Genomic DNA, 24,990 nt, shown 5'->3' with positions numbered 1-24,990 from the left:
GTTCCATAACCCAGTTTTAAATGTATATAGAATTTATTTGCTGGTTTTCTATATTCTTAAATCTTTAAATTAAAAAAAAAATGTGCACATGATTTGCTTATTGCATCCAGCATAGCCAAAAGGTGGTAAGTAATCCAGATCCGTTCTTTCCCCTTTCTTATAGACTGGGACAATATGTTCAGTTTTCCAAGATGTTGGGATTTGCGTGTTAGTGTGGATCTGTCCATAATTCACCATATCTATGGAGGATGTACTAAGTTTTCATGTCCTTCAGTTTGGCATGTCTTCAACCACTAGTTGCATTTAGTCACACACAACTGTAATGCACTAAAGCATGCCAATGCACCAATCCTGTTTTTAAGGTGACATGATGACGGGGATCGAAATTAAGATTGGATAAACAGGCGTTCAAAGCAGCTCCTGGGTGTCCTGCATAATGCAGACCGTCCAGCTAATAGCGATTTTGCGTTCCCGCAAGCAGCGAAAACGGCTGTTTTGTGCAAAACAGCATCTTTTGGGAAAAAAAGAATCTGCAAAAAGGACTGTTTAAAAAAAAAAATACTCAGGGTGCCAGGTTCTCTAAACTTTTTTTTACGCAAGAAATGAAATGCGAACATCTCATCACTTGCGCCCAAAAAAAGCAGCCAAATCCACAAGGGGCAACTGAATGGGTACATTTATATGCGCGCCCTTTCTGATGGCCCTTTTCACCTCCTTGAGCAAATCGGGGGGCGTTTCTGCCAATTTAAAAGCACAACCCACATTTCCAAGCAAGATGCCCTTTTAAATGTGCAGAAATTGTAGGCAACCATACGCGCACAGGATGTGGTGGTGCCACTGCATGCATGACGGGATCTTTCCTGACCCTGTCATGCATTCCTTTTAAGGTATGAACCGCCGCTGTGTCGCTTGCATTTCTGTTCCTCAAACAGGATAAATATGTGGTTTTTGGGTTGCATTTTACAGCGGCAGGCCCACGAAGGGCCTGTCCCTGAGAAAGGCACTGGAGCTTGCAGAACACTGTCGGGAGAGCACTTCTATTCAAGGTGCCTATTTCGAACAGTACCATTCAATCAATAAATTTTTTTTTATTTAAATAAAAACAGAACGTGTTGCAGGGGTGTCACCCTCTCCCCATGTTCAGTATTTTTGGGCTTAGGGGTTGCGTGGGTGTGCCCCGCTTCCTCCAAAATTGGAGGCGGGAGACCGAAAAAAAAGAAAATAACTATAAAGGGACCCTGCAGAGTCAGATCTGACCCGTATTAGAGGGACGGATCTGACACCGCAGGGGAAGCAGCAACGACCAAGCAGTTAAGTAGGGTGTGGGGTGGTGGTGAAAGGTACACTTTGGGTTGTTTGGCTGAAGTACAAATCAATTCGCGCGAAATGGACTATGGTCAATTCCGCTGCAAATAATTACACTTCAGTCAAACAATCCAGAACCCTATTCAAGGCAGCTTGCCAGCGCCCAATTTACGCTACAGCTTAAGCCATTGGAAATGCCCCGGTCACCTTTGAGAATAAGTTGACCTGCTCATTTCCACAAATGGGTTGTCCAAAAATAGCATATACTCGGCTATATTTTTATATGGCCCGTTTTCTTTCAGGAACTGGGTCAAAATCTACATTTTAAAAAATAAATAAAAAAAATTGTCACACTGAGAGGGAAAGGAGAGAGCTGGAGACTGATCGGTGAGATGTGAAGTGATAGGCAAAAAGCAGAGGCAGAGCAGTGGGTCAGAGGAGCAAGTGGTGCACAAGAGAGCAGAGGATGCAGTGGGCCAGAAATCTGAGAGCGAGTAAAGGTACAGAAAGTAGAGGGAGCGTGTGGTCAGTGAGCCAGAAAGCCGAGATGAAGTGTTTGGCCGGAAAGAGGCATTGAGCTGCAGATTGGGGGGGAAAATGATGAGGGAAGAGTGCGATAGAATGGGAGAAACGATGCAGAAGCAGCACAAAAGAATGCAGGACTGTATATTGCGGGAGGAATTGTAGAGCGTAAGGTGTGAGTTGGGAATACGATTTGGAGTGTGGCAGAGGCTGGGGAGTGCAAATTGTGACTTGACAGTGTGACATAGCACGTGAGTATTTGTATGACAGAGTGAGAGGTTCAGGAATGCAAATTGTGATGGGGAGTTGGTGAGAGAGGTGTGTGGGTGTTAAAGAAGGGGAACATTTTCAGCATTACAACTGATAATGATCAATTTAGTTAATAGTATTGAATAGGCATGCACATTAAACCAAAAATGTAGCCAAATAAAACGCTGTTCTGCCCAGCCAGAGACATCTGGGACTCTTCCTATTAAATGAATACAAAAGATACATAATGATGCTAGCCTGCCTCTCTTGTAGCCTTGTGTTCTGCCTCTTTCCTGCAATGTGGCAATCTTACACCCTCCAGTTAATACAAAATGTCCCGCAAAAATGCTGCAATAAATAAAGGTTTGTGCCGCAAAGTTTGCCATTTCAAGCCGTAAAATCCTGGAAGGTTTGATTACGGGAGCTACCACTGAGGAACAAGAAGCTAGTAGACGGACAGCGTTCCACAAATCTAACATGCACATAAGATGTCAATTTATAATTTTGCCTATTTACGAGCCTTTATGCTTTAAATGACATGCTAGGTGTCTCCTAATGTTTATTTATAGATTGTCCAAAACCCACATAGGTGTTTGTTCAGCATCAGTTGGCCTCGGGAGCCAAAAGTAGCTGTTGGCCTCAAGCAAATCAGGCTCTTCTACGCTACAAGCAGGAGCTAAATAGCTCCCAGCTCCCCTCAGTTTCGAACCCTGTAGATGTTGGATGTTTACTTTTCTACTTAAAAGGAAATTGGAACCTTTGCATAACATATTAGTGACCGTGTATAAGCTTTTTCCCAATCTGATTTCTGCTGTGCAACACATTCATTTGTAATCCCCCTTTTTATTACGCTGAAAGTTGATTCCAGGACTTGCAACTTTTTAGTAGTGTTTTAAAACCAGGTAACTTTGTTTTCTTCTCTGAAGAGTAATATTCCTGTGAAAATTCATATTGATGGGACAATAGGCTGTGCATATTTGTACGCCCCATATTTTTCCAACATTTCTTTGTTGTTTTTTAGGGTTTTCTTTGCTACACATTCGGCGGGACCCCAGATTTTGCTGCCATGTAGCAGCAGAGAGCTCACTTTGTCATTAAAAATTGCGTGCATTGTACTTCTACAATGCATGTCCCATATTTGCATTAAAATATGTTTAGGACTCACAATATGAGTCGTTTTAAAATATTTTAGCATTATCTAACTATCTGAGCACAGTAATTGAGTATCAAAAATGTAAATAGCTGTGATATGGGGGCACCACTGTCTTACCCTCTAGACTGCTATAAATTGTCCTTGCTGTACACCTAGAGCCCCCCTAGTTCATGAGTATATAAGCCTGATTAGTTGCAACACACCTACAGTATCCCCCACCATATCAAGTTTGGTCAAGTGTATCCCCCATTGAATCCTTCCTTCTAAGTTCACATACCATGCCCAACCCTAATTTTAGTATATTTTTCTGAATCAAGATGTACACAGTTCAGACAGTGGAGCCCACACTTGGTGAACATGATCTCAAAAGAATAGCTGGAAATTATTCAATATGAACAGGAGCCTACCCTCAAATGACTAATCGTTGACACTTTGCCCATGGTTTTCTCTTCGTTTATATTGATCCATTTTCAGTGTTCGTTTTTTTAAAAATCTGGAACCCTTCAGTGTTTACCTAGATTATAATTGTTAACATACTTTACTGTAATATCTGGGCTTGTTTTACTTCACTTAATCTATTCAAGGCTCACCTTCACTTGTCAAAATCAGTAATTGCGAATGCAGCGTTTCAAGAGAGCTAGATATGAACAGATAATAGAATAACAGGACATTTAAATTAAACCTATTGACCAGTGTTAGCAAGGCTAAGAATACATTAACAAGAAATACATTGAGACTAAATTGGCATGAATAGACAAGCAGGAATCGAACTTTGTATTTGACTAAGCAGAGCTGACGGCAACTCTTGGGTATTCGTCATCACTCTGTAAGCATGAGCTATCACTTTGGAACCAGCAGCTGTTAAGTAGCATTCTGTACAGGTAACTTCCACATATGATGCTTACTGTACTTTGTCAATTATATATGACCAATTATGGTATAAATGTCTGGATGTGTCCCAATGTTTGTTTATACACATTGCCAAACACACAGATTTAATGTCGCATAGGTATGTTTGCTTAACACCAGTTGGCCCGTGGAGCCAAATGTAGCTATTGGTGTCAAGACAATGACGCTCTCCCAGGCTTTAGCCAGGAGCTAACTATATCCCAGCCATTTCGAACACTGAACAAGTCTTGTGCAGACATTTAATGTTTTGCAAACACTTGGCTGCTGGAACATTAGCTTGGCTCAACAGTATTGCAAAAGTGTCTTAATATTGGGTCCTGTATGGACTCCACGAAGATGTTTATGAATTATGCTTGTTTTGAAATTTGTTAAATCTGCTTTTAGAAGAAGTTTATGAGTACTCTGAGGTTTTACGGTTCTGCTAATGTTTGTTTTTAGCTGCAGTGTAAGATTTAGTTTTGTTAATGGGTGTTTTCTGAATAACTTTTTTACCTAGCTTAAACGGTGGCGTTGCCCATGTGTGGACTGCTCTAGTATCATGACTGGGGCTATAGCTGGTGCAAAAGTACAAACTGTTTTTAATACTCAATTAGTACATATACAGGATGATTGAGGTCATATTCAATTATTCCTTTGTATTGAGCTGTCTACTAGTAAGCGCAAATCAAGCAAGTACATGTTCAGGACAAGATAATGATGGATGGGGGCCAGGCATCACGTGAGATATGACTTGCAGGAAGATAACTTTTAAAATGGACAGTACCTGGAAAACAAGATGTTTGGAAAAGAGCGGCTGCTTGGGGATAAACAAAATGGTTAAAGATCTGGGACACTTGGGTAATTGTGACCAGGGGGGTGGACGGCTGGTAATTTAAATGCTAACATGGTTATCTTTGTAGTGTGGGTTTGATTGAAGGCGTTGGTGGGCATATTGGTGAATGCTTCCGGGGAGGCTATTATACTCTGTTTGTTTTGTGATGTAGAACCCATGTTGCCAAAGATCTGTTGGCACCTTGTACCGTAACAAATGTTTGTCCACCTTTCGACATAGTGGCGTTGTACTATTTTTTTCCAATGACTGGTGGTCAGCAAGAAATCAAATTTGGGTTTTTATCCATACAGGCGGGCATGCATGTAGATCCAAAAATTACAGCAGGACTTGTTGGGTGGCATTAGGTACCCACTGTCTGTTGTAAGCTGGACCATACCTCCTTCCAGAACATGGGGTAGAGCGGCATTCATATTATAGTGGGTGTAAAAGGGCCTTTGTGAGTTTGGCAGTTCCGACATACCTCTGAGACCAGATGGTGTATTTTTTCCCAGCTTGGAAGCGTTCCACAATATTTTTTTTAAATCTTGTTTGTGCAGTGATACCAATGCAAAAGCTGTGGATGCACTAGCCAGACTTTTTGCCACTGAACGTTGGAGAGTGTTGTCGTAGTATTTAATTCTCATGATTTTCTTGGTATGACATTTTGGGACTTCCTTTTTATTATACCACTTGTATATTTGTGAAGCAGTGAGTGGAGTGAGAGATGTTATGCAAGAAATGTATTATGCCCGGGGGAGAATGTGCTACGTTTGGGTTGACAAAATTAATCAAAACTTTGAGGTTGGGTGCTTCGGTTATGTTTAAACCGCATTGTGTGATTGAGGTCTGTGAAATGGTAACTGTCGCCGTTGAAAGTCAGATGCTAGATGAATATTCTTCTGGCCAGTAGATAGACTTGCCTTTTAGCTTCATTTTCGATCGTTTCCAAATGGATTGGTGGAAATTGTGTCTCAAATAAAGTTTGAGTTTACAGCGGATGATATAGTATGGTTGATGTTCTTAGAGAGGGGACCTTTCCTTTTTGTGGCTGTTGTTGGCAGGGCGCTTAAGTGAAAAGAATGTGTTTTTCTTTCAAGGTTTTCGTTCTGGTATACATTTGAGTGGTTCAATTAAACCAGTGCATAAGGTACCTATACTTGGATGCAAATTCGTAGTCTTTAAAGGGACATTATGAAGGGTTGTCGTTTGCAGACATTTGAGTTTGAGACTGATTTTCTTGTTCTCCTTTTTTTTTTTTTTTAATTTATTTATTTATTTTTGCTTTCCTTTTCCGTATGGAGTGGTTTAATGCATTTTGGAGCCCTTTTTCGGAAGTAGGGTAGAGGCAACATTGTTGGGGTGTAGTTAACGATTGGGATATGCATTATTTTAACACTTGTACTCTACCCCCTCCAAGTTGGGTATTTCCATGACCAGGTGTTATGGTTTGGTTTTAATAAATTGGAGTAGTTTCGGTTGAGCTATACGCCCAATTAATTAGCTGCCATTTTTATACTGCTGCGCTCAGTCTTGCTCTTGAAAGAATAGAGGTGAAGTTAGATAACTTCTGATCTATTATTTGTATTTTATTTTTTTATTGTTGTGTATAGCCTGGCTCTGGGGGGTATGATTCACTAATTTTTAAAGTTCTGAGTGGGTTGGGGGGGGTTGTTGATAAGCTGGTTGCTAAGAAAATGAGAATGTAATCAGCATAGTCAGCCAATTTGTTCAATGCTTTTCCAAATTGGATACGTGTAATGTCATTTTGCTTGATGGATAAATAGAGGCACAGTGGAAAGAAGGGAAGTCGGGTGCATTTAAGGGCCCAAGCAGAAATCCCCTTCAACCAGAAACCACATTTAAAAAGTGCCACAAAACAGCTGTGCTTTTGTCTTCCTGGCAAATGTGTGGCGAGCATTGAACACTGCCACCCAAAGAATGGGTCTGCATTTGCTTTACTTTCAGTTGAATCATAAGAAAATTACCTGCATTCAGAACGGCACTACATTTGCTGTTCTGTCATCTGAATACTAAAGTTGCACACGGCATTCAAGACGGCCCTGCATTTGTTTCTTCTAAAACACCACAAAATTGTGTTGAAGTGAAACCCATCCCTGCGTGCTTATTCCATATGAATGCCAAAAAGTTAGGCAATACATCCCAAGAATGCCATTCATTGTCTGACTGAATCACATGACTGCATTTTGCTTGCACAGAGATCATTGAATATGTAGGTGTGCGTTTGGCTACACAATGTACATTATTTGTCCACACACATTTGGTTACCTTGGAAAAGACTCAGAAACCAGTAAAACTGGGTTTTTGGCCCAGGCACAAAACTTAATGGCAGGCCTTTCCTCTCACAGAAAAGTCGAATCCAAAAGTGAACCGGCCCACAATGGCATGTGAGGTGGCAGAGAGTGTGGGGATTCACTGCCCTGCTAGACTAGCAGGCAGCCCTGGAAGAAGGCATAAAGGAAGCGAGTATGGCCTGTGCGTGAGGAGGAACTGTCAAACTTCAAAGGGCATCATAAAAGTCCTTTGTTGTAAGCCAAGCCAGGCAGAGACAGTTTCTGTGGGGGTCTGTAGCACCGCCCACACATGTGACAAATCATCCCCATTGACATTAAAGGACTTCCATATTTTAAGACCTTTTTCTCAGCCCCTGAATAAGTAGTAAATTTGTATTAGATGAATGTAAAGAGACCAAGTATATGTTTCTAGCACCCGGTGAACTGAAATGGCCATGAAAGACGCATTTCGGGTTGACTTCTAAATGGGACAGATATGAAACTTGCTGGAAATATGCAAAATGTAATTGGGAATATGTGTAGTCATTGGCAGAATTTTAAATATTATGCATTTCATAAAAAGGGCAAAAATGTGCCAAAAGGCGATGAGACCTCGCACAGAGCCGGTGATCTGATTGTCCAATTCCCTGTGACCTATTGAATCTGCATATCTGCTTCTTATGGTGCTGGCTATTATAAAGTTGAAGTTTTGGTCTAACTCATTCTTGTTAAACAGTAGAATTAAGAGACAAAGAAAGGTTATGAATGCAAACACACAAATGGTGTCATTTGCCCTGAACCAATCGGCCCAGGGCGAGCAGAGAGGACTGGTAGGTAGTAATTCCAGAGTACCCCACCGCCCCCCAGATTGTAAATGAGATGCCATTTTGGCTATATACGGGGGAGAAAGAAACACAAGGGATTCAGATTCGAAAACGAGATCCAGGGAGAAAGAGTAGGTAGCTGACACCATCCAAGAGAGTGTAGTGACCAGACCTTGCCTAGCTGACCCCATCGACCAGACCTTGCCTAGCTGTCCAGAATCCTATCCAGAGTGACAAGATCCCTTAGCCTCTCTGTCCAGAGTGACCAGAGACATCACTGGCTTTCCAGAATCCCAAACTCAAGCTTACATTGTAAGTAGCGCATAACCCCAGTCCCCAAATGGCGCATCCCGGTCTTTTGACCCTTGTATCCCATTGAAGAAAAAATCCCATTCAAGTCCCAAATTGTGTAATCCGTTCACCCTTCCATAGACAAATCTCGATTAGCCTGTGTATGTTAGGTCATTCCTTTTTATACACCTTTCAATAGTCTGTATATACCCTTAGCATTATTTTTGCAGTAAATCAATTCATTCCCCTATAAAGAGATTAACAGTGAGTTGGTTGACGTTCGAAATTAAACACCTCATGCCAAGTGCCTTTCTTTAATAACCATAGTCCTTAAAAATATAGCCTCAACAGAATTAGTCTTTGTATTTGCCTGTGTATTGTGCATTCCTACAAATTCTAATCTCCATCTGTCCCATAGAAAACCCCCCAAACCATAGTCCCTTTGAGGGTAACGCTTTCTGTCAGAATCTGATCTGTTATGTGCCTCTGTTCCTTGTCCTGAAAATTGATTTTGACAGCTATGCCCTTCCCGTGGCTGTCTGACATCCCAAGTCTTGTGTAGAAACGAATTTCCATTCGGCTGCGTGTTATCTTCTTTTCCAAAATCGACTTTCTTACCTTGTGTTCATGTTGCCTTGGTGCCCTGCTTGGCAGACTGTAAGCTTCCTTACCTCGAGTATAGCGACACAAATTCCACAGTTGTAAACTGCTATGCGAGAAACATGTGAAATCCGATTATGCCGGTTTGCTCACAGTTGTAAACTGCTATGCGAGAAACATATGAAATCCGATTATGCCGGTTTGCTCATAAATCGGGTTTTCATTTTCTTTTCTGGTCTCCCATCTTGGGGTGGTGGGCTGAATTCTAAATCTGATTCTCCCCTCTTCATCCTGACTCATTGCCACTGCCTTCCATCCCAAAATAATTTAGTCAGCAGTTGTTTGGGGATGAGTGTTGCAGGGGGAGTGCTTATCTTGAATGCTATCTGCTGCTTTCAAAAACTATTTTTCTTAGGTTTTTGTAAATTGTTAGGAGTTTGAACTAACTGTGTTGTGGGGATCTTTGTATTGTGTTGCCACAACATTGGTGGCTGCTGCCCTACTGTTTGACTGTGACACAAGGTGTTAGTGAAGGTGGGTGCGAGATGGGTTGGGGCGTATTCAAATAAAAGAACCTGTGATTTATTAAAGATAAAAGGTGTTTTTATCGTGTTCCAAGCTCATTGTCAGGTGAAGGAGTCCCTGACTGGAGTGTGCCGTGTTATACAACCGTTACAGGGGGTAATGAGTGGGCAACCTTGGTGGGTACCTCCTTTGAGAAAGAGAGACATGGTATCAGAGTTTAGTACAGATGGATGCAGTGGGGTAGGTACTGGTTGTTATTTTTGAAAACTGTGGGCTGAATCTAAATCGAGTGTTTCAACTAAAGAGCCAGGAAACATTATCAAAGGCTTTCTCAACACCGGGTGTCATTGCTGCCGCTGGAACCTTGATATGGTTTGCCGTCTCAGTCGTGTTTTTGAAGAATCCAGTGTGGTCGCAAGCCTGCCTTTTATGAATCCACTTTGGAATGGACCAAGGAGATAATCTGGAATTGGCGCTAATCTGTTTGTGATAATTCTGTGATTATTTTATGAGTTAAGTAATCTCTGTATGTAACTCACTGTTAATAGTGGGTCTTTTTCAGGTTTCGGGATGACAAAAGTGGAATTTACCATAGAGTTTGAGAGCTTATTTGGATTTTTTTTATGAACAGAATTTTTTTTTTTTAATTAACTTTGGGTCTCACCCTATGTTAGAAGGGGATTCCAGACATGGACCCCTTGCTGACTATTGTTAGAGATGCACAGCTCCACCCTACTGATGAGGTCCAACCAGACCGAAACACGTGTCTGGGGCTGCTGTTGGTACTCTTGTTCAGAGGAGAATTTCCTAGCATTTCGGTGCTGGACTGCCCCAGGGCAGGACAAATACTAGTGTGTTTTGGATATTTCTCCTCTGTGAAAGGATGCACAGCTCTTATTCTTCTCAACTTCTCTGCAGCGTTTGACACCATCAAACGCATAATCCCCCTTGACAGACTGCACTCCTTGGGAATACGTGATTCATCGCTCTCCTGGATGACCTCATTCCGCTCTAACAGACGGCTAATCACCCTCTTTCCTCTCCAATGCTTGCCCAGTAAACACTAGAGTACCCCAAGTCGCCTGCCTCTCTTCCCTCTTCAACCTCTACCTTTCCTTCCCCAAGAATATCCGCTCACACAACCTCACCTGCTACTATTATGCGTATGACTGAGCATTCCCAAATCGACCTCCGACCCCGTCCTGATCTAGCAGCATGCATTTCAGACATCGACTGTTGGATGACTACTAATCACCACCTTCTGAACCCAGGTAAAACGCAGCTTTTGGTATGCAGAAAATCCACCCTTTTTCCTGTTCCTACTCCATGGCCACCCTTAGTCGCCCCCCTCCACCCCTACAGTAAAAAACCTTGGCTGCACAATGGACTTGGACTCAACTCTCACCACACATCCAAAGCCTACCATTTCCACCTCAGCCTCCTGATTCGTATCTTTCCTTACATTACTTACCCGAACAGACTGGCTGCGATTATGTCCAGTGTCATGTCCAGCCTGGACTATGTGAACTCCCTCTACTTGGGTGCACCGGTCTATCAGTTAAACTCCAAAGAGTTCAGAACTTGGCCGCCAGACTACTTCTCACATTGGAACAAAGGGACCACATCTTAATGGCCTTCGGCACCCTACACTGGCTCCCAATTGGACGCAGGGTCACCTTCAAATTCCTTTGTATTCCCCACCGAGCAGTGCACACAGCAGACCCCGAATTCCTACAAGACGAGATCACACCCTACCGTCTGACCGACACATTTGGGTCAAGCACGGTGGTCCTAGTAGTCCCCACCACCAATTCGACCAGGTTCAGAGAGTCTGCCTACTGAACACTGGCACCAAACTTGTGGAATTCAATCGCTCCTGCATTAGAGACAGCAAAGACTACATGATGTTCCGGAAGGCACTCAAAACCTGGCTTCGCCTAACTGCCTTACCCATCACCTAGAACGACAACTGGCATGCTACCCTGCGGAGTACAGACCCTACCATAGACCGTCGGGCCTGGCGATTTCCAACCCCACCATCTAAGGCCTCTGTCCAGACTTTAATTCCAAATTGTAGTGGCACCCTGGCAGAATTCTGCACCTGACCGAATGTATTAATCACCTCATCTGCAGGAACTCTGCATACGCTGAGGCCTAAAGCCAGCTATTGCCATTAATCATGGGCAATTGTGGCAGACTCGTAACCCAAGCACCTACACTCCTGAGCTTGATCAAGTACACACAATTTATGCACCACGCAATCGGTCCTAGAAAGCACCTGCCTGCTAACGCTACACCCCTGGAATCCCAGAGCAGAACCGGATATCAGAGGGGGGGGGGGCGTCCAACAGTTAAGCTGCTAATCACTCCTACCATTGAATGTATATAACGGAACTACAGACCGCTTATTCTATTTAGCAGAACTAGAACCCATGCACTAATCAGCACTTATGAACTTAAATCTCTGACCTGCAAAAAAAATGCATTGCTATCAAATTTGGAACTGCCTCACTTGGTAATCCTTATGAAGAACTGTAGCAAGAAACGTCCTAGCACATATTTGTTGCCAATCACAACTCTCCGGGTATATCCCAGTAGAAATACCTATAAGGGATCTAATTTAAGAAATTGCAGACCGAGGATAGTGCCTTCAGCTATGCAATAAGAACATTGTTTTGGGACTGACCTCCCTGTCTCCACCCACCAATTGTCACCAAATAATGCGACCCACCAAGATACAGGAAGATTCCATGCCCTATATGGGGACTGGAAGCTGAACAGAAACGAGGGCCCCCTGGAAAACACACTCAAACACACCACTATGCTAACTTTCGCCTCTGCACCAACAAACAATTAGGCAGCTACACCCCGCAAATAATTCAGCCTAGCTGCACACAACGTCGCCCTCAAGCACCAGCACTGCCAGAATGCAGATACCATTCCCATTGGTATTACTGCCAACATTCTACTGCCCTTACACAGCCACCGCACCACAGCTAACGCTAGTATTCAGGTACACTTCACCCACTGCGCACTGGCTGCACACCTACCAAGTGCACCCATGCTTGTTGTTCTACACTACTCTCCAATGACCTGGATTGCGGTCCCCAAGGGGGTTCAACCCACAGTTCTTCGGAATTATAATCATGGTAAAAGGCTCTATACAAGTAACATATATATTTGAGCATTGGTTAAAATTATTTTCTTTGCGACACACTGAAATTCATCCTCATTTTACTACTGGATTGTGATTTTTAAAATGTATTTTGAACAGTTGGTGCTACGTTAGCTACACTTGTGTTGAAATGAGTTTGCTCGTGTCATGCCCTGCCTTTTTTCATAAATGGGGCAGAGTGATTTTATTTTGTTGCAAGTTGCATTAGAATTTCATTGCATTTGTTTTTATAATTTGAGCGTTTTCTTTAGCTGACCTTTGGTTGTAACATTTAGCTATTTCACACACTGTTTTTCAGGATTTGGGAGGAAGGATGTAGTTGAACATTTACTTCAGACTGGCGCAAATGTCCATGCCCGTGATGATGGAGGACTTATTCCACTTCACAACGCTTGCTCCTTCGGTCATGCTGAGGTGGTTAGCTTGCTGTTATGCCAGGGTGCTGACCCCAATGCCAGAGACAATTGGAATTACACTCCACTGCACGAAGCTGCTATTAAAGGAAAGATCGATGTCTGCATCGGTATGTATTAAAGGATTTTGGTCAAAGTGCCAAACACTTTTGTTTGAAATGGGTTCCAATGTTTTGTATTTGTAACTTTCAAATTAATGGGTTTGTATGCACTGAGTTTAAGTATATAACTTGTTTAAAACGGCACCAGATTTCTCAAGTGTTTTTTTTAGAAAAATGTTCTACTAGGATAGAAAAACATAGCTAGGCTTCCCTACCCCTGGACCGAATAATTTCTGATCCCGATTCATAAGAGAAAGAAACGAGAGGACACTAGGAACTATTGCTTAATAGCGTTATTGGATGCATCCAGCAAGATCCTCTGTCTTCCATGATGAATTGAGAGTTTGGGCAAATGAGATGGGTATTTTGCCTATGGCCATGACTTGTTCGAGGTGTTCAATATCAACAGCTTTTATCGGTGTTGGCCACAAAAGCTTTAACTACATTAATGCTACTTTGTATGCTTCTCGCCCAGGTGTTACAACTGTTTGCCAGGGAGTTGACTTCATTTATGGCAAAAGCTTACAAAATGAGGTCTATATCCCACTCTTCTGAAATTATGTTGCACATTAAGACCTCCGTCAAGGTCCTGCTGGTTGTACAAGTTAATTACACGGATCCTATGACTAGTAATTGAGGTTTAAACATGGGGGGGGGTGCGGGTGTGCTTGCTCACTTGTTGTCTAATCGGAAGGCACGTCTGCATTATACAAAATAATGTGCGTTTCTCCTTACCTGGGAAGCCAACACTTGCCATGAATTGGTTTTGCTGATGGTGGAGCCTTATTTGGTCACAAGGCAGTTGGTCTCCAGAGGCGCTAACAGCTGTTGGAACCCATATTCTTTCTTCGTGCATGGAATTTGACGTCTCTAAATCGAACTTTGTGTGTTTTAGTACGAGGAGAAAGAAGTGTGCATCTCTATTGAAAATAGGCAATTCTGTTCTGGAGTGTGTTGGACTTAAATTATTTGGGTGTTGGTTTTTTTTTTTTTTCTCTCTCGAAGTACTTGCATTGATTTGTATATGGATTAGTGTCCAGGCTTGGTGTCAGACAAAGGATTGACCTTGAACAAAGGCCACATAATGGAGACAGATTTTCGGTTTAGTTAATGTTTGAGTTGATTTTGTGAACATTAGTGCCAGCTACCTTGTCTCATTTGGCTACATTTAAGAAGACTTGGTTTGTATATTTATGTAAAATGTGCACATCATATTACATTGCACAATGTACTTGGAAATGGAAACATGAAAATGTTGTAAAGTTTTTCAATTTTTAAAAAAAATTGAACATACATGTTAATTTGCCTGTAAAACCTGAACAAATGTCAAGAAAAATACTTTTTTCTAAATGCTATTGGTGTATTGTGGTTTACAATTTAAGGCATAAACATCTGTTGGAAAATATTTAAATGCGTTTCCTACATACAGATGGGAAGAAACTGTATTTTATGTTTCACTAAAACGGCTCAAAACCTTGGCAATAGGACCAAGTAGTGCGGTTCCTAGAGACTGTAGGACTTGTACACTTTGTAAGGACAATAGAAAAATCGGAACCATTACAGACTTGTATCTGGAATGCGCTGATCTGTATGCTTGGAGGCCTGTTTTATTCAGCATATTTGTACACTAGCACTCAATTAATTTGCCTGGGTATTGCCTGGAAAAACGGGCAAACTGACCCTCAGCCTTGCTGATGTGTAGTTCTGGCTGAGAGTGAACATTTCGTTAAGTTTTAAAATTTTCGAATGGATTGTCCTCCGACATAGTCCTCATCTTAGGGTATCTCCATATCCAGATTTGGCTGCTCTGGAATTTTTTCAGCAAGGGGCACTGCACGTCGATGCCTGTCGACTCGATGTGCCTCCTTCTCGGTGTCGACCATTGGCTTCAGTTTTTGTTTTTACACGAGCGCTATTGCTTTGGAATATTGGTGCGCTTCGGTTCCTTGTCAAACGTTGGCATTTAGTGAAAGAGTCGTCTGCATGTTTGACTCCAAGTTCGGGGGTTCACAAAATGTCACGACTGGAGTGAAAATGTCCCTTACGTCCCCTCACCCATCGGGTGTCTGTGGTGCTTAAGATCTACTCATTTAACATTGGAGTGTGGGTCCTGCCTATCAATGACAGCGAAAGTCCTCAAAGAGTGTATAGGGAAGTTAGCTGCAGGCAGGTCTCAAAAATACCCTTCGACAACTCTTTCGAAAAAGCGATCCTCCGAGTCGAGAGACCACTCTCCTGTCAGAAGAAAGCTAGATGTTCCTGATCACACAGTGGCTCACACCACTTATCATCCTCGCGCTGGTCGAAGAAAAGGCGCCATAGATCTTCGGAACGGATCCAGTGCCCAGCCAAATCTGCCTCACCGGCTGAGTGGGAGAGGTTCAGACTAAAAGGCTCCAAGTATTGGAGAGTGCAGCCTCGCCCCCACCACCCCTCGGAGAAAGATAAGAGCCATGTTCATGTTGACCAACCCAAAAAAAAGGCAAAAGACAGAACCTGTGGGCCTTTGGGACAAGGTGTCAAGGAGAAAACTCATTGTGAGCACTCAAAGGTTCCCTCCACTCCTTTTTGAAGCCACAATCATTGGCGCCAAAAGACACCAAGACAATGCCTAAAATAGCCTCAACGCTACAACCGTCGGAGCCCTTCGGCGTCGAAGATTTCTACGGCATTGTCAACACAATTAGCGAAACCCTCGAAGGAATTTGAGAAAAAAGTCTGGGCATTGGCGTGAAAGTTCAAAGTCTTTACTCAATTTGAGGGTCATGAGCCATCTTTAGATGATTCACAACCCTTTGGGTTATAGTATGGGACAACAAATGTTCCAGAGGCCTTAATCTCGGAGGAATCGAGAGGAAGACCTTCATGAAACTCTGCAAGTGGGTTGGATCCCCCCCCCACACACAGATAGTTTGGCAGACCAGATCCCTCAGACCATGCCGGTGGATCTTCCCGACAGCTGATGTCTAGGGTCATAGAATATCTGGGATGGAAGAGGCCTACACCACTTTTTGAGCAGGAGGACTTCACTGATATTTTAGATAAGGGACCCCAGCTGGACCCTATTCTTCCTTTCCATGTAGCTTTACAAAGGAGAGTTGAGGGCAATTGGGAGATGCAAGAATTAATTCCAGCAGTGAACAAAAGCTGACCAGTACAGAACGTCAAGCTGTGACCCTTACTAGCATCCAACTCCCGAAGGTTTGGTAGTTCAGGCTGCCACTCCAAACAAAATGCATACCCAACTACCCACCCCCAACCCCGGGACAGAGATGACGAGCGTTATAGGCAAGTGCCACATGTTCACTGGCCAAGTACACTTTCACCTTATGGTATTGCAGAACGATGGTGGCTGAACATAGGAGTGGGAACTAGCTCAGGAAGTCCTTCAGGAAATCTTCACCCCTTTGGGGAACACCTTGTGAATCTGTTCACAACCAGTGTCAACTGCTAGTGTGAACTGTACTTCTCCAGGAAATTTCCCCCAAGAGGAGCTCTAGGAAACACGGTCGTAGTGGACTGAGTTTCCGCTCCTGTACGCGTTTCCTCCGGTCCCCGGCATTCACCACGTGATCAAGAGGTTGAGAAAGTTTCGGAAATCCATCATCATCATTGCTCTGGATTGGGCCAGAAGGATGTGGTATCTGGACCTTCAGGCCATGTCCTGCCCTCCAATAAGTCTTCCACAAAGAGAGGACCTTCTCTCGCGAGAGGAGGGTTGGGTTCTCCATCCAGAGGTTAAGACTCAACCTTCACGCATGGTTTCTGAGCGGTTGAGATATAAGGATTCAGACCTCCCGGGTGACTTAATGCAGATGTTGCTTTCGGCCGAAGGCCAGCAACAAAATCCTTAAACTGCTACGGTTGAACGAATTCTGCAGCTTGTGCAGGGATACAAATGTGTATACTTTTTACATGCAGTAAACCTATGGTGTTATCATTCTGGTTACACCTGGGCTCCAGGTTGGTACAATTAAAGGATATCGTCAGCGCTATCCATTTTCAAGCGCTCCTCTGAAGAGGCATCTTCAAGATTCCACTGGTTATTCAGTGTTTGAAAGGATAAACACATGTTTTTCCTTTGGTCCCTTTTCAAGTCACTGTTTGGGATCTCAACCTAGGGAAATTTCCAATGTGTGCTCCTTTGCAGCCTATCCACTCATGTCCTTTTAAGATTGTTAAACTTAAATACCATCCTTTTAGTGGCTCTTACATCAACCTGTAGGGTGAGTTAACTTCAAGTCTTGTCCTGCAAGCCTCCTTACAGTCCTCTTTAAGGATCGAGTGGTCCTTAAGGTTAAATCTACCTTTCTAACAAAAATTGTCTGTTTCATTTAACTCAAAATAATTCTACCTTCTTTCTAGCCCACACCTCATCCTGGAAAGTAAGAGAAGAGTATCATGGAAAGGAAGAGCAGAGGCTTGAGCCAAGACGTGCACTTATTTTCTATATTTCCCGAATGTCCAAATTAAGACAGGACTAACAACTTTTTGTGGAATCTCGGAATGCTACAGATTAGCTAGAAAAGATCCCCTTGAGGGTCTCGGAGCACATTCGACCAGGGCATGGCTACTTCCTCTGCCTTACAAAGGGGAGTACCAATTCAGGATATTTGTGTGGCTGCAACATGGTCTTCAGTCCACACTTTCACTAATCATTATAGTCTGGATGCTTGCTCAGGCCGGGAAGGTGTTTTTGGGAAGGCAGCATTACCTTCTGTCCACACAGACCAATAAGTAACCCCTAAACTCTAATTGGAAACTGTACATTCTGACTCCCTCTTACAAAAGAACATAATACTGCTTTGGGAGTCTATCAAAACCTGAGGATATGTGGGAGGACACAATCCATTCAAAGACCAAGTTGCTTACCCATGGTTATGTTGTTTCGACTGGATGTTCCTCTTACAATATTACTCATCGCCTCTCCCAGCCTACCCTGCAGTAGAATTTCCATGTCATTGCAATTTACGCTCTTTCAGGGTGAGTATCTGTTGGACGTAGGATAAACCAGTACATGTAAAAATAGAACTGAAGCCAACGGTCGCTGCGCACGCTATATACCATCGATGTAGATGCCAAGACCCTGCTGACTTTTTTATTTCCGCAACAGCTAAAGCTGGATATGGATATACCATAAGATGAGGAATACATGGGAGGAACATCCAGTCGAAATAACGTTGCCATGGGTAAGTAACTTTATCTATTTTAACTAAAGACGGAGTCATTTCTGCAGACTATCGGTTAAAAAGTAAATTGGATCTTTAGAACGATTTTCATGGTTTTAATTATAAATATCTGTTTAGATGTACTTGGCTATGTCTATAATGAATGTTACATTTTTGCTTAAATACTGTTACTTACATATGAATTGTGTGAAGGGTTTTATGCTAAATGAAACCATGCATTGTTAATAAAAGTGTGTATACATATATAACTTGCTTTGGAGAAATAGGTTGGTTCTGTATTTTGATTTGACAATCCTTTCACTAAAATGTAAAATATCAAATTGAATATAATATTTGTAAACATCCAGTTTTCTGGAATTTGTTTAGAGCTAGTTGATGACCTGTATGGATTAGCCTATGTGCCTGTAACCTTTAACTATCCAGGTGTTATGGACTGCAACTCCCCAACTCCCATCTGTCAATGGTGAAGAATCATGGGAATCGTGTTCAAAACATCAGCTGAGCTTCTAGTTGCATATCTTTACTGAAATGGTTTGAATTGTATTTCTCTGTGCAAACAAAGAATTTGGTGGAAAATAAGTCATTAAATGATCCAGTGTTTTGATGACCTACCAATGTACACTTCATGGGCACAACAAGCTTTTAGCACCCTGTCTCACTTGGTTATGCAGTGCCACAGCCAAGCCTAAAGAGAATAATTGTACTCATGTTTCATTGAACTTGTTGGAGTTAGGGGGCGCTTGGGAGAGGGTGCTAGGAAACGCACATTTCCTGCTGCCCCAATTTAGTATGCAGGTTGTAATAATAGCTAAAGTTTTAAACAGTAATATTTTTGGTACGTTTAATTGCTGCATGTAAAGTTCTTATTCCGAGCACCGTTGCCATTGGCATGGTCTCCAGGTGCTCACATGGTGCTGAACGAAAGTGGGTTGTGTAGATTCCTGAAGGCAGAGGGAGTAGGATAGAAGTTGTGCTTTTCTGTTAGTGGTGTTGGAGTCAGAAGGAACTGGTGTCTTGTGCCAGTCTGCTTTCTAGGTGCGTTAGGATTGTGTGCTCTGGGCTTATTGTGTCCGGAAAGGGCAACGTCCAGTGGTTGGTATGTTTGCAGCAGTTTGCCTGGTGGTGGATGTGTGTGGTTGTCTGCGTTTGTGAGGTTAAACTGATCCGTTGGAATTGTATGAGCTAAGTGTAGGTTGTGCTGGAGGAGTCTGGAGGCACAGTGTCAGTAGCTGGTGTGTTTGGTTAGTTTTGTTGGATTCTGAAGTTTGTACTGTTATTGGGTTATCTTGACTCTACATTGGTGTTGCTGGCTGTGCAGGTTTTATGTTAATCATTGTGAGTTGAATGGCCAGACTTTAAACGGTTTCTGAAGGTCAGATGGCCTTCTGTCCTCTCCTTGGGGATTGTGTTCCATAGGTTGGCAATTAGACATTCGATTGCAGTTCCTCCCAATGTCAATTTTTCATATTTTTTCGATTTTGAATGTCGCTTGATCTTGGGTTTCTTCTTGGTTGGGAACGGTTGATCTTGGCCTGTGGGAATTCAGCTCCTTGACCGTGCAGTCATTTATGGGCGTTGCAGAGGCCTTTGTTAATGAGATTGAAGCCAGTGTAGACTTCTCAGGGGTGGTGTGATTTTTTTTTTTTTTTTTTTTTTTTTTTTTTTTTTGATTTCTTCTGTTTACTGTTAGTGGTTGAAGTGGGTGGGAGCGGTGATCCTCTATTCATTAAATTTTGTTACTGTTCCTGTACTTTTTATTTGAAAAAGAAACCGTCATTTTTAAAAAGAAAGTGTAGGAAGCAGATGAAACTTGCACTGCACATTTCCTTAAACGGCAGGCGCATTTGTTTGTGGGTTTTTATTGTGGGTGGCAATGGAATTTGTGGGGAGCATGGGCAGGAATCTACATTTGCTCGCAGTGATGACACGGATCACTGTACCCCACTTCCCCCTACTTTTTCAGCAGCACACTATTGTGTGCTGCCGACTCCCCTCTATCCCTGCAGCGCCAGTCCACTTCCACGAACGTGGGTCGGCTCTATGCTGCTGGGTGCGTTCTTTTTATTTTTATTTATTTTTTATTTTTTATGAATCTTTTCCACTGCTTGTAATGTCTTGTAAGTAGGGGACAGCACCACATTCCCTGAAGCCTTGACTGGCATTTTGGGATTCGTCATTTTTTTACTATGCCGTATGCACAAAAAAAAACATGCATTCAGTGTTGGCTCTCGTTATTTTGGGGTAATACCTGGGGCAGGCCCTTGAGCACGTACCAGCATGTAGTAAGTTATGGACCAATCGCATGACAAGACTGTACAACCAATCTGTGGCTCTGCAGTCAAGCGAATAGGAATGCTTTTAACTAAAAACGGAAACCGCGAGCCTCACAGGGCCGATTGACGCAGACTAGACCGAAGTGAATTCCAGCACCACATGAGAAAGGTAAGCGTGACTGATGAGGGAATAATCCCTTCCCTACACCTGTCTCTTCAAGCAAGAGACCTTTTGCTCACTCGTCAATCACCACGGTACTTGATTTTACTGACGGTTATTTGAATTAACTCATGGGTAGTTCTAGGGCTTTCGTGGCCACGCGTTACGTCTGGAACACTTCTTTGTAATACTTTACATGATCTTTTGGCATACACTCTTAACATCATAAATTCATTCTGCCCATCCAGTAACACGCACAATCCCCGCAACGCACCAGCTTGTACTGCACAGACCAATATTCGGCCTGCTACTGACAGAATTGCCCCAATAGGGCGTGATTTTCTGCCCCCTTCCTCCACCCAAAATATTGATGTGTGAAGTGGGCAAACATTGTGTTCTATGGCGAGAGATGCCGTTAGGTGTTTGGCCTTGCGCTCGGACTGTTCCCTTGAGGGTTTGTACCCCTTGACATACTTGACATACTTGACATAACACAGCCAGACCATTTTTTTGTGTTATTCGTTTCGACTCGGAGACCTCATTATGAAGCATTAATCAGAAATGTGAAACTGACACTTGAGGGTAGCAAGTCAATATATTATTACTTCTGTTCTCTGCCAGCCCTAATTCTCATTACACCTACTATGGAAGCAACAATTATAACGTAACATATTTCCGAACATGTGAAGAGCATTATTGCGTAAGCTAAAAGCATGATTTACATTTAATAAAGATCAAATACAATTCATTTTAAGATGCCAGCTTGAGTAAAATGGGAGTTTGTGTTATGTTGGTCTATACTAAGTTATGTTATGAGTGTTGTAACATACCAACACCCACAGTCTCACAAATTTGACTTCCTCATTCAAACTCATGCTTTTCAGGCCTTGCTGGGCTGCATGCGAATTGACCACGACTTCGTATCGATTAGGCCCTCTCGCCTTTGTTCGTGCCTTGTGCTCGGGAACCTGCAATGGATTTTTCTTCCCAACCCCCACAATTTCGTGTGTGTGTGTGTGTTTGTGTCTTTACGCCGCCGGCCTGTGATTTTTATATTAAAGCGGGACATGGTCTGCCTAAAATGTGTGTGTGATTTCTTTGGCCTGCAAAGCTGAAGTCTAGAGCTTAAACCTGCTCCTCTGCTTTGCCTACATGATGTACCTATGTTCATAATCAAGAGACATGCAATGTCCTTGATCCTTGTTTTTTTCCCTTAGAGAACATGGGTTTGTGCTTGAGGACGGAGCACCATGTGTGTTCTGTTCCTAGACCACTTAAAACCTCATTCTAGTAAATGCTTTTCTGAACAGGGTAAGGGTGATACTTGTCTGTGCACACGTACAACCGTCCTGTGTCTTTTTGGTATTGTGCTTCCTGTCCTTGGCTTATCTGATCTGACTGGTGCGAAAAAAGGCATCCCTTCAATTTAGCAGTTTGAGACAGGGAGCTGCTATTCTGTGGATAGAAAGAGGATGTTATCATGTCCTGTTCATCGCCTTTGCTAGAGCCAAGCAACAGAATATCCATTTGTTCTTTGCTGACTACGTTAGTTTGTATTCAATGGAGCATGTGCAGTATTTCGAAGGGATTGGTTTCTCTGACGTACTCCACATCTATGACGGTGAATCACCACAGCTGGCCTGCCTCGGAATTTTTTTCTGCGTTAATGACGTCAACACGCTGTCTTCGAGGGCCTCCATCGAGCCGATGTCACCGGATGTTATAAGTAGGACACACGACGCCCGTAGCCTCAGTTCCGTTTTTTCCGCAAACGTTATCGCTTTGGAGATCCCGGCGCGCCTCAGTTCTTCTGATTCTATCGGTTCTTCGAACTTGGTTTGTGAAGTTGTCATGTCTTCGACCCCACGGTCGGGATTCAAGAAGTATTGGGACTGTGGTTCCAAGATGTCACTTATGGACCCCCAAGACATCTACTTCTGGTGCCTCAGTGAGGACCACGCCACCGATGACAGTAACGAATGCCAGTCTTTGACGTCAAAGGCCTTGCAGGAATGAAAGAAACGAATGCCAGTCTTTGACGTCAAAGGCCTTGCAGGAATGAAAGAAGAAGCTGTCGGGAGGTAGGGTTTCCAAGCCCCGAAAGTTGAAATTTACTGGGCTTTCGACCGACGATTTGAGGGGCGACTCTCTGCATCGTCGGCGTCAGCCCAGGGCGTCTCGGTGCCGGATTAGTGCCTGCCATTCCTCTGCCTCTTCTAGGCACTCACAGAAGCGCTGGCACCAGTCGCCTTCCTCGTCTGAGGACTCCGCCAGATGGTGGGTAGCTTGTCCTACCAAGCATTCCTCTCCTGCGGAATGGGACGCATTTCGTAAGGAAATGATGACAATTTTTGAGTCGCAGGGCTCTGTTCCATCCGTGCCGTCGAGAGATGCTGGCAAGGAATGCGCTAGGGCCACTGTTCGCATGCCTTCGGGCTCGGGCGGTCGGCGCAATCACCGGGAACTTTCCAGGTCGGACAAGGTGGATCTCTCTAGCCATTCCCACTCCAGGTCCTAGTCCTAGGCGCCCTCGAGACCGGTGGAACCTTGTGAGGTCTTCTAAGAAGACGTCGACGCCATCAGCGCCATGTCCGTTGAGGGACTCGCTCGAGGCTCCGAGGAAGTAATCGACGCCATCTGCGCCGGGGCCGTCGAAGGACACACTCGGGGCACTACCCTCGAGGCCTGAGTCGAAGCCATCGGTGCCACGCTCGATGTCGACTCTGATTCCGTCAACGCCTTTTGATGTGCCCTCATCCAGGGATTTATTCCAGCTTCTAGATTACATCTCTGAGGTGGATGAAGCGTTTGAAGGTTTAGTTCCTGACGAACTCTTGTCTGGTCATAGCCAGTTGGAAGTCCTGCGTCAGTCTTTGCACAATGCCAGTGGTCTAGACACCTCCGGAGGTTGAGTTTGGTAGGCCTGAGCCTGGCACGCACGCAGAGTCTTCATACCGGCGTCTCAAGTCGAGGGTGACGGAGTACTTGGGGTGGTCTGCGCCACCAGTGGATCTTCTGCAGGATGACCTGACAGATATCCTTGACCAAGGTCCACCCATGGTTTTACAGGCAGCCAACTCTGTGTGTGCCTTAGCACGTTTCACTCAAAATCTGTGGAATTGTGTGTCTTTGGCGGCTGAACATATTCCCGAAGGGGAGGAACGGGATGGTTTTCTTGCCCTCGTTCAGGATGGAAAGGATGCCATGTGTGAATCTGTTCAGTCGGGTCTGGACATGGCAGACTGTCAGCCGGTCCATGGCGGCGAACACCGTGATGCGCAACCACACAAATCTGCACAAGTCGGGGTTTGCTCCTGAAGTACAAGCCCGGCTCCTCAACATGCCCTTTGATGGTGTACATCTTTTTGGCAGCAAGGCTGACTAGAGTCTTGAGAGATTGCAGACCTCCAAAGCTGCCGCGAAGTCGTTGAGCACTGCAGTTCGCCAGCCTCCGCCTTTTTGTCCTAGGGGACAGCAATGGGGGGGAGGTTACTTTAGATACTACTCTTCCTTTGGTAGATCGAGGGGAGCTGCAAGTCAAAGGGGCCACCGTAGGAGTACCAGAGGTGGAAAAAAAGGTATTCGAGGTGCCAAGGCTGCTCGGGCAGTTGCCTCTTTGCCCTCAGGCACTGCCACAGCCGCTTCAGCTCAGTCATGAGGCCATGTCCCGTGGTTCACCGGTTGGGGGAAGGCTGGCGTAGCATCTTGTAGAATGGCGCGCCATTACTTCAGATGTGTGGGTTCTGGAGATCATAGCCCACGGCTACTGTCTTCCTTTCCAGCAGAGGCCTCACGACAATCCACCAGGGAATCTCTTTGAAGAGTCCAGATCCGCTCCTTGCGCAGGAAATCAAATCCCTGCTGGAGAAAGGCGCCATAGAACTAGTGCCTGTAGCGGAGAGGAGCAAGGGATTGTATTCCCCATATTTTTTGATTCCGGAGAAAGACTGGGGATTGAGACCCACCATGGACTTGCGTGGTTTGAACAAGCTCCTCAGGAGATGGTTACTATTTCTCAAGTCCTCCAGGCCCTTCAACTTCAGGACTGGTTGGTGTGTCTCGACCTCAAGGATGCTTACTTTCATGTGCCAGTTCATCCCAAGCGCAAGAAGTTCCTGAGGTTCGCGATTGGCGACTCGCATTTTCATTTTCGGGTCCTGCCGTTCGGATTGACCTCCGCCTCGAGGATCTTCACCAAG

General features: G+C 43.9%; 1 protein-coding gene across 3 annotated transcripts in view; it reads left to right on the top strand.

Annotated features, from left to right (window-relative positions):
• The window catches only part of TNKS (tankyrase), a 2,071,987-nt gene that overhangs the window by 6,180 nt on the left and 2,040,817 nt on the right, over positions 1–24,990 (top strand). For all 3 annotated transcript variants that reach the window (XM_069626094.1, XM_069626093.1, XM_069626092.1), the window contains exon 2: positions 12,954–13,178. In XM_069626094.1, coding sequence (XP_069482195.1) covers positions 12,954–13,178 — 225 coding nt within the window. The remainder of the gene's footprint in view (positions 1–12,953; positions 13,179–24,990) is intronic.

The sequence above is a fragment of the Ambystoma mexicanum genome, chromosome 6p (assembly GCF_040938575.1).
Source record: "Ambystoma mexicanum isolate Mex_15411 chromosome 6p, UKY_AmexF1_1, whole genome shotgun sequence".
Taxonomy (NCBI): Eukaryota; Metazoa; Chordata; class Amphibia; order Caudata; family Ambystomatidae; genus Ambystoma; species Ambystoma mexicanum.
Note: the sequence above shows the minus strand (reverse complement) of the source record. Positions and strands in the feature narration are given on the sequence as shown.